This window comes from Melopsittacus undulatus, chromosome 4, assembly GCF_012275295.1.
Source record: "Melopsittacus undulatus isolate bMelUnd1 chromosome 4, bMelUnd1.mat.Z, whole genome shotgun sequence".
NCBI classification, from domain to species: Eukaryota; Metazoa; Chordata; class Aves; order Psittaciformes; family Psittaculidae; genus Melopsittacus; species Melopsittacus undulatus.
Window position 1 is genome coordinate 81,482,318 of NC_047530.1, and position 14,600 is coordinate 81,496,917.

Genomic DNA, 14,600 nt, shown 5'->3' on the forward strand with positions numbered 1-14,600 from the left:
TACAACCTGGTAGGGGGAAAGAGCCTGTGTTTTGTCCAGTAACTTTCACTGAAATTGTACTGGTAACAGATTAAGGGGAAACAAAGCAGGTGAAAATGCTGGTTACAGGTTGTAAAGGACGCCAGGAATGAAAGCAGGCAGAAGATAAAGGACACCTCTCAAACTCCTTAGATATAATACCTTAAACACACTTCAAATACAATACCCAGGTTGCTCTATGATCTCCTCACTCATCACCATTTATTACTCAGGAAATGGCAAAGCTCATTGCTGTGTCTCCTTTATGCATAACACCCTGTTAATATCTGTTACAGACTTCAAAAGAGACTGTGTAACAGGTTTGAAATTACTTTTTTAAAAACTGATTTTGAAGGCAGTTACTAGAAAGGTCCAGGAGAATGGATGTTGCTGGCCACTTAAAAATTTAAGCGAACTTCAGTGACGGTTGTTTGTTTGTTTGTTTCTAACTGGGGGGGGGGGGGGGGGGGGATCCCATTTAAATGCTGCAGCCTAGAAATAACTCGCGTTCAAGCACTAAAACAGACACCAACCTTGCAGGGAAGGGGCCGTTTGCTCGAGGCGAGGAGACGCTCTGGTGGGAGCGCTGAGAATATGGCGGGAAGCAGCCCTGAGGAGAAGGGGTCTCTCGTCACCTCATGGTGCCGGTCGCCGCAGACGGGGTCCACCACCGCCCCGGAGGCGGTGGCTGGGGCGGGGCGGGCGCGGCTGTGCCGCCCTCCCAGTGCGTGCCCCTCGCCGCGGCCCCAGCGACCCTCCTCACCGGCACCGGAGCCGCCCGGTATTGGCGTGAGAAGCGTCGGGCGCGGGCGGACGAGGGTGGCTGGCGGAGCCACTGCGGGGGGTGCGGGCTGCGTTGAGGAGGCGGCACATGGCGGGCGGCTGATGAGGGGAGGCGCGGTGTGCGCTCCCGGTCTCCGGCAGCGGTGCTAGGGACGGCGGGCGGCCTGGGTAGGGGAAGAGTGTTCGTGTGCAGGTGTAAGAGGGGCCGAACCCGGTTCCTGGCACGGCGGAGACTCTGAGCCCCTGCACCCCAGAGGGTCAGTGTCCGGCCAGCATGGGTGCGAACTCCTCATCAGCTGTCGTGGACACCAACGCCTCCTCGGCTGCCTCTGCGCTGGTGAGCAGCAGCACGTGGAGGGGCCGAGAGCCCTTCTCCGTCTTCACCATCCTCATTCTGACCCTGCTGGTGCTCCTGACCGTGGCCACCTTTCTCTGGAACCTACTGGTGCTGGCAACCATCCTGCGAGTGAAAGCTTTCCACCGCGTGCCCCACAATCTTGTGGCCTCCACAGCAGTGTCAGATGTGCTGGTGGCAGCCCTGGTGATGCCCCTGAGCTTGGTGAAGGAGCTGTCAGCTGGGCGGCGGTGGCGGCTGGGACGGGCTCTGTGCCTCGTGTGGGTCTGCTTCGACGTGCTGTGCTGCACAGCCAGCATCTGGAACGTTACCGCCATTGCCCTGGACCGCTACTGGTCCATCACCCGCCACCTGGAGTACACACTGCTCACCCGCCGCCGCATATCCAACGTTATGATCGCTCTCACCTGGGCACTGTCTGCTGCCATCTCACTCGCCCCCCTTTTTGGCTGGGGGGAGACATACAGCCCTGAGCAGGAGCGCTGCCAGGTCAGCCAGGAGCCCTCCTACACCATCGTCTCCACTGGCGGGGCTTTTTACCTGCCCCTCTGTGTGGTGCTCTTTGTCTACTGGAAGATCTACAAGGCAGCCAAATTCCGTGTGTGGGGCCGCAGGAAGAACGCCGTGGTGCCCTTGCCCGAAGCTGCACAGGTAAGTGTGGGGAATGGGAAAGAGAGTCCCCAGTGCTTCACCCAGGCACTTGTGCTTCTGCTTCTCATCTGCTTCTAGCTGGCACCCCTGCGTTGGTGGTTTCAGCACAGTGACTGAGACATGTCATGAGGGTCTCATGTGGATTTACCTCTGTTACAGACTTGACATGAGCAGTTATTAACTAGTGGAAAAGCACCACTGTCGGAGAAGAGTTTTATTCTCATTTTTTTCTTAAGTGTGCCATAGGAGTAAGTGACAGGTGCGTTCACCTGTCTGGAGAGCCATTTAAAAGTCATGTCTTTAGTCTGAATTTGCTATTCCTTGGGTTTTTTCTTCTTTACATTTTACAGTGTTAGTGGGGTAGATTGATACATAATCAGGTTCCTAGGTTGTGTACAGAGTAAATGCATACACATTTTTCAACCAGCATGGCTATAGAAAAATGTGTATCTATTTGTGTAGTATCTATCAACATCTGAGTAGATTTTAACCAGCAAGTAAGACACTTTATTTATGTACTTGGGCTAAATTATCTTGAATACTGGGGACATACTGCACCCCGCATAGTGTTGAAGCAATGAGCAATTGTTTCTATTTTAAAATTACCAGCTGTCTTAAAAACCATGTCCTCCTCCTTATCCCTAACATTGCCTGTAATCCCACAAAGTGCTCGTCATGTGGGAAGTTTCATTCATCTTGGGGGTACAGCTAGACAACAGGAAAAGGGGTTGGAGTTGACCCCTTATGTCCCATTAAGTCAAGTTCTACGTGATGAGACTGTGACCCATATTGTCAAGGTGCTTGGTAGTGCTCTCTGTAAACTGGTATTTCTGTCACATGCTCTTACTCTTACTCCTACCTATGGAAATGTTTCTTTACAATGTATTTTTGTGTTTGCTTGTTGTACTTGCTGAGTCCAGTTCCTGGACAAAACATGAGTTGTGTGGGTGTTAGAGATACCTAAAGAGACATGGAATCCTTCTGTTCAGTTGGGGTAAATCCTACAGTCTCACTCCTCTGCTGAAGCCTTCTAACTTTGGTTTGGACTCATGGTAAGAATCATGTTATGATCACGGATAAAAAGTCTGTGGGTTGTGTCCCCTGCTTCTAGCAAAAGGTGACAGCACTGCCAATTATATGTGGTCAGACTTGGAGATTTGGATTGTAATGTCTTGAGGATGTTTTTAATATAAACTGATCTATGAGGCTGTCTTCCAAGTAAAGGCACAAAATGTGTCAGAAAAGATGAGGGTGTCTCCTCTAGTGACTTTCCTTTTTGTTCTTTTTCCTACAGCCTTCATCCCCTGGTTTTCATCAAATTTTCAAGTTATTTTAAGTATAACTAATGTATTTCTTGGAGATAATGTATAATCTTCCCAAGCACAAGAGCTAGCTGAATATTTGTAGTGTTTATTTGCATGTTTGATGTTTTACATACACACATACACAGGACTAGTTGCTTGGAATCTAAGATTCTGGGAAGCTAAATGAGCTGAAGCATTGCTGCTGAAGTTTTAGCCTATACAGAGACACATTGTTGGTATGTCAGTTTATCAAGAAAGAGTCTGACTCCTAATTGTCGTAGTTCTGTCTGCAAATCCCTTGCGTGGGCACAGCTAGGCTGGCAGGTGAGTGCTTTTTGCTGATGTAGTGTCTAGGAGCTAGTTTAGGCTGTACTGACAAAAATGTTCCTGTCAGTGAAAGCTGAATCCCCATTTTGGAGGGATTGACATTTTAACTGTTATTCCACCACCAGCAAATGCTCAAGCCAGTAGTTCATCTTTCTTGTACTGGCAGTGATAGACATACTAACTTCTTTTATAACAGTGATTCTTGAATCTGCGATCAGTATCTAGTGGCAACCTTCCCCATTGTCCCAGCAGCTTCATTTGCTGGCTTAAATAAAAAGACCTTTGTGATTCAGATGCAAACCTTTACTCCTCACTTAAAGGAAAAGCTGATGCCCAGCTGTACACATGTGTGTTAAATGAACCCATGGATCAAGGGAGCTGGCATTACTGCCTCTTTGCAGTTTTCTTTCCTTAAAAGGCAGAGAGTTACCAAGTTTTATCCTGATCTCATTTAAGCTTATAGGAACAGCATTTTTTTTACATTAAATCAAAAAGATAACATTGACAGGGGATGTGGCAAACCTGGTGAGGTGATGCAGCTTTGCTTCACATGCAGGGGTTATTAGGCTGTCAGCATCAGCTCTGTCCTCTCTTATGGGGTACATTCTGTTCCACTTGTTTTGCCCGTCAACTCACTCTTAATTTTCCATTTCTTTCTCCCTTAATATCTCTCCTACCTCTGCTTTCTTTGCTGCCTTTTTTCTCTGAGAATGCTCACCTGTCATGCTTGCCCTTGGAACAGTTTTCTTCTGTCACTGTTACTCTGGGTGTGATGTGCCCTCTGCCTCTGTATCAATGTTCTCTCTGGGTGCCCTGTGCTAGTTGATCTGAGTAACATCAGAGGGGCTTTCAGCAGTTGATGCCAAAGACTGGCTTGCTTCCCAGGCTGGAGGTGAGTAGGAACAGCGGTAATCCCTGCTGGGAGAGACATCTGCATTGCACTTGGGAGTTAGCTGGAAGGTAGCGCTGGATTGGAACTGTGTGCCAGAGCTGCAGTTTATGGCATGAAGTACACCCAGCAGTATAGCTGGTTGGTTCTAGCAAGTTATTTTAAAGAGGAAAAGATGAGATCATATGCCAGTAGAAATGCCTTGAGAAACCGATGCACCAAGTGGAACAATCATGATGCTACCTTAATGTTTTGTACAATGCCTTCCAGCCAACAGTCAGGCACCAAAGTGCTTTGCAGGTTGCCACTGTGTATATACATGTGTGTATATATATATACATATATATATTGAAACAAACATACAGGAAGGGCAGCTGTCTGAGCTGAGAGTTGGCATATGTAAGTTACGTTTCTATACTGTTACAGAGGTGCAGAATAGGATAGTTACAAAATAACTATTTTGAGTAATTTTTGGTTAAAATTTGACTTGTGCTTTTGAAAAACGCTTCTTGAATTGTTAATTGATCTTCATTACTGGATCATCCAAGAAAGTGTAGGCATTCCTATGTTTTGATCCTTTGCTGTGCATTTCATTTTCTTGTGTTCTTGTTTGAAGTTTGCCAAAGCTACACTGAGGCAGGAACCATCCCTGCTGAATCACATGGTAATCGGCAAAACTCTGAGCTTGTATTCAGATTTGATTGATGTTTATCAGCTTTACTGTTGTTCTGGTTTTGGAAACTCTGGAGGTACAGTACAAACACATGCACAGTACCTGATGTGAAGGATCGTTAACAACATTCATTAAAGCTATAAGGAACACTTTAAATCAAGGGATTTCATCAGAACTCCGTGGTGGCATATTTTTTAAAACCTTGTTAGGAGCACAGGAATTGGGAACAGAGGGCTCTAGGAACATACAGCCATTCAGTAGCAGTAATTTACTGGGAGGAGACAAACGGCAGAAGTGGCATTGAACAATTGCTGATCAACCTACAGAAAAATGAATTCTGAAACTAAACCAAAATTCCTTTCTGTTTGTAGGATAATTTGTACTTGAGAGCTCTTTCCCTTCATTTAACTCTTTATGATACTCTGACTGGAAAGTGGTCATCTCTGCACTTCTCAGAGCCTGTTGCTCCTGGAGCAAGTCCTGCAAAGGGCTACTAGAATGATTAAGGGCTTGGAGCATCTCTTATATGAGGAAAGGCTGAGGGAGCTGGGCCTGTTCAGCCCAGAGAAGAGAAGGTTCAGGATGTACAGATACTTACACATTTACAATGTGTGTAAGCATCCTAGGGGAAGGTGTCAAGAGGATGAGGCCAGACTCTTCTTGGTGGTGCCAGACAACAGGACAAGAAGCAGTGAGTATAAAATGAAATGTGAGGTTCCACCTGAACTGTGAGGGTGATTGAGTGTTGGAATAGGTTGCCCAGAAAGGCTGTGGGGTCTCCTTCCTTCCCTGGAGATACCCAAGAGCTGGACATCATCCTGAGCAATGTGCTGTAGGTGACCTGGCTTGAGCCTGGAGGTTGGACTAAATGACCTCTGGTGGTCCTTTCCAATTTCAACCATTTGTGGTTCTGTGAAATAGCTGATGTAATGAATTCAGAACCTAATTCTCGCCTCAGAATAGCAGTCTTTTTCATACCAGCTTTTTTCCTCACTGCTCCTGACTTGTAGCACTCCAGGAGCAGAGCCTGGGAAGGAAATCTGTGCCCAAGACATAGCATGTTGCTAGTGACTGAGTGAGAACAGTGTGCAACACTCTGGAGGGATGCTTATATAAGAGAGATGTGTCCAGTGTAAACTAAGGCATCTTAACAGATTGTTTTAATTTGCAGTCTGCAACTGCCTTTTCCCCTGTTGCAGCCTGCTCACTAGTGCTCATCAGTAGGCCCAAAATGGGGGTAAAGGGCCGGGCTTGTCCTTTGTTCCATGTGGCACAGCAATAACAGTCAGATATTGTGCCTAACAGCTACATAGTCTTTGGCTTGTGCTCATGTTCAGACAATGCCAAACTGCAGTGGATTACCACATGCCTGCATGAGGGGGGGATTCCCTCAGCATGGGTCCTGTGCCAGCACTGTGTACCTCAACAGTGTTTGCCTACAGTAGGTTAATTTACTTTCACTGTCCTTTTTGTGGGCTGGTTTATGACAAACAGTCTTGACAACGTGATCCTGGGGGCTGATAGTTGTCGAAAGAATAATCTTGCACCAGCCAGGCCAAGACCATGAGTCAAGTCTGCAGGAAATCATAGAGTGGGAAATAACATTAAAAAAATTGAAATTATAACGAAAGTTTGGATTTTCCCAGTTTTGCAATGTGCATTCATAGAATCAGCTATGTTGGAAAAGACCTTTAAGATCAAGTCCAACCTTGTCAGGACTGCCAAGACCACGTCACAGATGGTCTCACCTACATGGTTTTTGAACACTTACAGGAGTGTTGATTCTATCACTTCACTGGGCAGCCTGTTCCAATGCCTGATCACCCTCTCAGTGAACAAATTGTTCCTAATATCCAGCCTAAAACTCCCCTGGTGCAGCTTAAGACCATTTCCTCTTGTCCTATTGCTTATTACTTGGGAAAAGAGACCAGCACCTCCTTTCTTCACCCCCTATTCAGATAGCTGTAGAGAGCAATAAGGTCTTCCTGAACCTTCTCTTCTCCAGACTGAACAACCCCAATGCCCTCAGTGTTCCTCTTAAGATTTACTCTCTAGACACCAGCTTTATGGCCCTTCCAAACTGATGCATATCGATGCATGTTTTCTGATATGAATAGCACTTCAGATTAAATCTGTGTTTAACTTCAAAAATCTAGTGAACTTGTTCCTTGAGGAATCTGTCTCCACAGCAGGGATGAGATGCTGGCAGTCCTGTAGTAGTGAGTAGTTGAGTTGAGGCAGAGAGGAGCACAGAACTGCAAAGCTGGCATGTTAACAGGGGCGTTGCACACAGGAGTGCTGAGCACAGGGCCCCACCAGAAACCCTCTGTGAAGTTTGATCCCCTTTGTGGTAGTGCAAGCCAGGAGCAGCTGGCCAGTGGATCATAGGTCTGCCAAGTGGCAGGGTACACACCAGGGCTGGCACTTGGAACAGTACCCCATGCTGGGAATGCCCCAGAGGCAGGTGTCATGGTGGGTGAGCCTGATGGAGAGCCAGCTGAGCAGGGGTTTTTCACAGCATGTGTGGCTGTCCAGTTAGAAACAGTGTAGGGGGTGAGCATTAGATACTGATGATCATGGAAAGCTGAGCTTTCTTGCAGCTTCCACAGTTTATATGATCAAGACACAGGCTGAAGGACCTTGCTGAGTAGGAATACTAGTTACCTTTTCAAGAGCATGCTATGTGTCCTTTTCAAATGATTTCTTATGGAAAATTAAAGTATCTCCAGTCTGCCAGGGTTATTTACACGGTTTATTTAATGGAAGGTTCAATGAGAGATCCCAGTGCTATTTGCACTTTATTATTACCGTTACTACAACATTATTCAGAATTCCCAGGTAGAACTAGTGAAAAAATAATTGGGAAAAAAATAAAGCTATGACAACAGAGAAAGTAGAAATTCTGTAGACAGGAAGCTGACTACTGTCTTGTAATTTACAAAAAATACCAGGATCTATTTTCACTTGCTGTTTAGTATTCAGAGGCCTGATCTAACAACCAGTGGTTTGTGAAAACTCCTCTGATTTCAGTAGGAGCTTGGCCAGGCTGTAAATACGTGTTCTGTTAGGGAAAACACCTAAGAACTGTCATATCTTCTATAAAAATAAATTAAATTACTTTTTCCTGTAATATGTAATTAGGTGATAAAAGACTTGCTACTAGTAAGCTCTGCAGTTCAGTTACAAGCCTTCTAAAACTTTACGTACCAAAAAGGCTCCAATTGGATATGGCACACTGCAAGCTCTATCTTCTGAATAAGAGTTGAAGGTTAAATATAGTGCCAAAACGTGTCCAGTGCTGGTGACAAAGTCCTTTGTATGGCTCTTCCCAAGAGCATTCTACTTAGGTAGCTATTCCTCAGGGCTAAGACCTAATCTTTCAGGGTTGCTTGTCACAAATTTGTCCTCGTGTTATACATTCATTGCTTTTGCAGAGTGTGATTAAGGATGTGCAGAGCAAGTCTTTCTGGAGACAAATAGTGTGATCCTTGCTACATGAGGGGTGTCCCATTTTAATTGTCAGGACAGATGTGATTTTCATTTTCCTCCATTATTTGCCTGCACCCATAATCTGCTGCTCATACATTCTGCAGCCATGTCTCATGTCTGAGGGTGAAGACAGGGATATCCGTCTTGAAGAGTGATTGTTCAGCCTTTGCCAGTGCTTCCCTCTCTCTGAGTTGCTGTGCTCATATCGAATAGAAGCCGTCCATCTATTATAAAGCTTGCACAAAGGTGGCACGTACATGTGGAATATGTAGCTAATTTAACAACAAGCTGTCTTTGCAGTGATGACAGTCTTGCAGTGTCTGTGTATTATCACTCAGGCAAATTTTAGAGCCTCAGGTTGTATCCTTAGACTGTTTATTTTATTGCACTGTCCGCATAACTGAAGCAAGTAGCAGAACTTTAAGCTAGCAGATACTTTAATCTTCAGATTAAAATCACAAGGGAGTATCTTTTTCTGGTTAGACTCTGAGCACAGAATAACTCGTGCCCAGAACCTGTTTTCCACAGCCTCACTGCCACCTGGAGCACTGGGCTGTCCTCACTGCACAGATGAATGGATTGCCCTCAGTGAAAGAGAAGACAAGAAGCACCATAAGCAGGTTGGAATAGCTGAAGTTTTCTCCTCACTTGTGTAACTTCTGCGCAAGCCAGAGTTTGAACTGAAGGTGGCTGAAACCATGTTTTTCTGGCAATAGAATATGGTTTTTGTCAGAATACCAACTAGATCTGAGTGAAATAAAGGACAAGTGACACAACAGGGAAAAGAGGGACCAGAAAATGATGCTTTTCTAGCTAAGCTTTTTGTTAATTGCTACCAGAGTATTTTAGGAGCTAATTCAAAATGGTGGCACAGTGCCTAAGGGTGCATCATTGCAGATGCATCCTTATACTTCCATTCTCATATACTGTGTTGGCACTGACCAGGCAGCAGCAAGTGCGATCTGTCCCTCTCCCCAAGGGAGAAGTGCCTGTGATGAGATAAGCTCTGTCAAGAAGGAGAAGAAGATACCCAAGTTCTGTTTTCCATAAGGGACTCTTTTTGATGGGTTTACTTTCCACTGAAATATTTCCAAAGCATTCAGTTTTATTTCAGGCATTTATGGTATTTTTTTCTTGAGGGGGGTAATGGACTATTGGTATTTTCCAAAGATCAGACACATTTCTTAAAATTTAACTAAAATCCTGTTCTTTCATTTAAAAACTTCTGATGGAAGAAAAATCCTGCAGATTTAGCCTAGTTTGTTGAGGTATGCTTTGTTCCTTCTGCAGAACAAGTGGTAGTGCCAAGCTCCTACACCCACCAGAAGTGGAATTCTGAGCTGTGTGTCCAGGCAGTTAGGCTAAATAGCTTTAAGAGCAGGCATTTGTGGCAGGTCCCTCCCTAATACCATAGGGAAGTGAACCAAAGGGCCTGCAATGAAATGAAATTAATTTATGATTTATGCCTGAGAAATCCTAAAGATCATGTAGCAGCATCAGAGAGTCCGGGTTAGAGATGGGCAGAAGACACTTGCCTTTGTTGCCTTTGTCAGCTTTCCTTACCACTCTGATTTCTAACTAGTTATCAAGGCATCCAGTAAAGTAAACTGAAAAAGAATGCCCACAACACACGTGGCATTGGTTACTCTATTTATTTAGCTTTGTCAGTCACACTCAGAAGGTTTTCCAATGTAATAAGAAGTCTGGTAATTTCGGCACTCTGGGACATTTTCTTTCTTTGAGCATGGAAGGAAGGGAGCTGGGGCCTTTAGTGGTAGGTGCACAGATGCACAGATGTCGTGCTGTCACCTAAAAGTAATACTTCACTCAAACAAATTGTCTCAGTAAGAATTTGTGTTTGCTTTTGTTTTGAGGTGAAGGAAGTTGCACATGAACCACAGATGGTGTTTACAGCTCGTCATGCAGCTATCACTTTCCAGACAGATGGAGAAACATGGAGAGAACAGAAAGAGAAAAAGGCAGCTCTGATGGTTGGCATCTTAATTGGAGTTTTTGTGTTGTGCTGGATCCCTTTCTTCATTACAGAATTAATAAGTCCCCTCTGTTCTTGCAACATCCCAGCCATCTGGAAAAGCATCTTTCTTTGGCTTGGCTATTCCAATTCTTTCTTTAATCCTCTCATTTATACGGCATTTAACAAAAATTACAACAGTGCCTTCAAGAACCTTTTTGTAAAGCAGAGATAAAAGGGGACACAGAGTGGAAAATTATTCTTTTATTGCACAATACAGAGATTTCTTGAGGGAAACGTGCGTATGATGAGTACAGTTTTCATGCACAAGAGCTACCTGAGGGCATTTAGGAACAATCAAAAAGAAGATGGAAGATACTTGGATATAAATCTACTGACAGTTTACTGTTCCCTCCTGGAAATACATACATATATCCTGCTCCAGAGACTGGCAAATCAGACTGAAGCAGTGAATACCTCCTGTCTGCTCTCTGAATCAACACATTATGGTCTGGGAGTGAACCACTGTCTGTGTCTAATACCATGACTGTCAAATCTAACTGGACTGATCTCATCCAACCAGCTACAGGTGCCATTTTGTTGCACTCTCTTCATTAGCAGAGGCACCAGTGGGAACTGTTAATTGAGCAGTACTGAAATGTTTGTGGTATGGGCAGGATGCCGGCTTCATTTCTGAGATTTATTTGGAAGAGAATAAATATGCTGTATTCAGTCAGTTGCTGAATCGATGTGAAATTAAAATGGATGAACAAGCAGCTCAGAAACACACCCTCATATGACTGAAGGGCTGTGTGTTCTCTAGCAAACAACAGTCCTTGAAGGGAAGTCTCAGTGAAATACAGGACACCTATGTATGTCCCCTGGGGTTACGTGAAACTTTAGAGCCAACTGTAAAATTATTCAGAGCTACTGGAAGTGTGCTCTCACCGCTTGCACAGGAGAACACAACATAGAGTGTTCACCTGCAGTGTACTCTCTCGCTCTGCAGGGCTCAGGCTCTCCCTGTTTTCTTCAACCCAGGTGAGCTCCAGACAGACACCTGATACCATTGAGTGAAGTGGGACTGTTTGTATTATTATTTCATGCTACCATAAAACTAAGCCTGCACCTGTATTACAAACACCAAACATGTGTTCAATCATCAGGTTTGCTGGCAGCACCATGTGGCTGCTTGGCAGGAGTCAGTATCCCCTGTACTGCACTGTCTGGGGTCCTTGCACCGTAAATGTTGTGCCCATCACCCTACTGAGAAGTGCACAATTTGTCAGCTTGCATCACCTTCCTTCTGCTGTAAGAAAGGTCTTGATGCCATCAACTCTGACTCCAGAAAATCCAGTGACTCAAAATCAAGCCATAAATTGTTTTCCATTATCTCACACTCAATGTCCCAGCAATATATACATAAATATATTAAAAGATAAGTATTTCCATGTATACTGCCCAGTCTGTTTGTTTCTCTAGTGGGTTTTCTTTCCTCCCCTTACCTGAGAAGGGCTGCTGAGTATTTCTATTGTGGCAGCTTTTTACAGACATGGAGTCCCAGACCCTCCCCCATCTCCTGCTAAAGCTGGTTTAGCTACTGTAAGGACAAAACATCGTAGCACTACTGATAGGGCTCTGCAATATCACAACTAGTTTTGAAGTTGAGGTTTAACCTTTTGCACTGCCATCTTCTGCCAGTTTTGTGTTTGCTGCTGCTTAAATAACCCTGTGATCCAAAGCGTACCCTCAGGCAGGCAATGCAGAACTGCAGAGAATGAGTAGAAGTCATAAATTTCAGCTCCAACAACATACACCACTGGCATCTTGAGCTCACTGTAGCGTATCACACTCAGCCTCATCTCTGACAGTTACCAACCTAACGGGCATCGCATCAATGAGAGGGCTGATCGCAAGGCTCATACCAAAGTCTTGGTATCCTGGCAGTCTCTCACAGGCAGCAGCAGCCAGGTGAATTTCTATCTGCTAGGGACTGATGCATTTAACAGCCATGCCAGAGAGGTAGAGCCAGTAGCTTTTGTATTCTGAAAAACAAAAAAATCATGCAGCCTTTACTTGCTTAACTTTAAAGCAGGGATTACTATAGTGTAGCCTAAAATGATTATTTACTTGGTGATGTCATATTGAGTTTTGAGTCAGATACATGAGCAACTTAGCAAGTTCCAGCTAAGTGCAAGTTCCAGCTTTTTTTCTGAACAAGTGGTTTAAACAAATGCCCTCAAAGCACATGTTTCTCCAGTTCCTGTAAAGAACTACTCTCACTGGTCTCACACAAGCATGGCAAGAGTAAGCAATGCTGTACTTCACACTCTGCTGTGTGTGTGTAGCCACAGCCACCTGTGCATCTTGGGTCCTTGCAGAGGATGTTTCTTTCAATTTCCATGATAACTGAGAAATTCTAATAACAGGATTTCAAATGTTAAATAGTGGATCAGACTTTTAAATTTCAACTTAAATAACTTCTTCCCTTGTAAATCCCAATTTCTCTATATATTAGGGAAACAGCTACAGTTCAAACTACTGGTTGGAGACTTAATTAAACCAGAAGACACATATGTAGGATTTTAGAAATTACTAAAACCTGCAGACCTTCTTCAGAACCATTAATGAATTTTTCAAGTGAATTGATTTTTTCATGCAAGATAGACATGTCCCCAAAAACCTAAAAATCCAAGTGGATGAGAGGGAAGGAGAAAATGAAGTCATCTTAAACTAGTTCTTGCAAAGTACACAAATCTCCTGCACGTGGCCACTCCTGAAGTTTCCAATAATCATGCTTTGGCTGAATTTTAGTGTGTGTACCCCATCTGCCTGGTAAGACTTGCATGCAAACTTCATACCAACCCTACTACATTGTAGTTAAGGCCCATCACATTCTGTGCATGCAGCAACAGAGATACTTGTTCCAACTATACATACCAGCTGACTGGAGGAACCCTTCCAAGAAGGGACAGATTTTGAATGTAGGTTTTACCACGGCTTGACATCTGGGACTTGAGAAAACACCATAAGGACAGAAGGCTGCTGTGCACTTTGGTGTAGCTCTATGCGTGCACTGATGTTAACAGAAATGCTGAAGGCGCAGCAGGGCTATCTCCAGCTTCCTTCAGAACTGGTAGAAGGCTACTGATCTAAATCTCCACCTCCACAAAGATTAATTTAGCTTCTTTAGGAGGTGAATCTGAGCCTCATTTTACTGTGAAAAGTTCTCAATATAACTAGTTCAGTGTTCTGCCCACCCCCACATCTGTGACAGCAGGGAGGTGTTACAGAATGACAGGCTTCCCCTAAAAGCAGCCTGGCTTCCTGCTCACCCAGAGGTGACAAGAAGCAAGCAGAGCTTTCCTTTCACTACAGCAGCTTTAGAAAGCTCTTAACCAAATCTGCTTCCCACACTGACTCTGTGCATGTCTGCATTTAGAAGAGCAGCGGCATATTCAGGATTTAAAATTCTGGGTTTTAATCACATGGAGTGTGAGCTTAGTGTGGGGGCTACAGCTTAACCTGCTGGTTCCTGGCTTCTGCTAAAAGCCAGAAAAGACATTACCATGCTCAGGCTTCTGCACTGAGAGCATGGAGATTTACCTGTGGATTTGTGCCAAACCTAGTAACTTGGTGAGATGGGAGCATTAACTGTTGTGTAGTTGTCAACCTTGATTTAAAAAAAAGTTGGAATTGTGAATAATTTTCTGCCTCCATTTGTACTTTAATTCCATAATTACTCTTATTAAAGCTTCCAACTTTAATTGAGAAAAAAAGAGGAAAGAGAAAAATCAAGCACACAAGCATTCCTCTTTTGGGCAGTTCAAGTATTAGAGTTTAGAACTTACATTCTCACCTTGTTTTCCTTGGCTTCAGGACAGACTAAGGAAAACATGAAAAATACAACTCTTGTTAACTAAGACAGATGATACAATATCCTGAATATCTAAAAAAAAATCAGATATTCTAAAGAATCATGGTTTGGCAGTGCTTCGATGTACAGTCATTTATTTCTTCAAATAGAAGTTGCCAGTCTGGACTACACCAGTCATCTCTGCTTGCAAGCAGTGGACTAGAAGTTTAAATTTTATTTCCTAACACTGAACCTACTCCTAGAAAAACTCACTGGACACCTC

The 14,600-nt window shown here is 44.2% G+C and overlaps 1 protein-coding gene across 1 annotated transcript; it reads left to right on the forward strand.

Moving 5' to 3' along the window:
- The first annotated feature begins 612 nt into the window (after window positions 1-612).
- On the forward strand, window positions 613-10,696 carry LOC101879885 (5-hydroxytryptamine receptor 5A-like). Its single transcript, XM_034061330.1, has 3 exons — window positions 613-807; window positions 1,004-1,807; window positions 10,364-10,696. The coding sequence occupies exons 1-3, from the start codon at window positions 613-615 to the stop codon at window positions 10,694-10,696; spliced, it is 1,332 nt and encodes a 443-aa protein (XP_033917221.1).
- Window positions 10,697-14,600: the final 3,904 nt, after the last annotated feature.

Coding starts and splice junctions, on each gene's coding strand:
- LOC101879885 (XM_034061330.1), top strand. CDS start 613: ATGGCGGGAAGCAGCCCTGAGGAGAAGGGGTCTCTCGTCACCTCATGG. Junction 808..1,003: donor CGGAGCCGCCCGGTATTGGC/GTGAGAAGCGTC, acceptor CAGGTGTAAGAG/GGGCCGAACCCGGTTCCTGG. Junction 1,808..10,363: donor CCTTGCCCGAAGCTGCACAG/GTAAGTGTGGGG, acceptor TTTTGTTTTGAG/GTGAAGGAAGTTGCACATGA.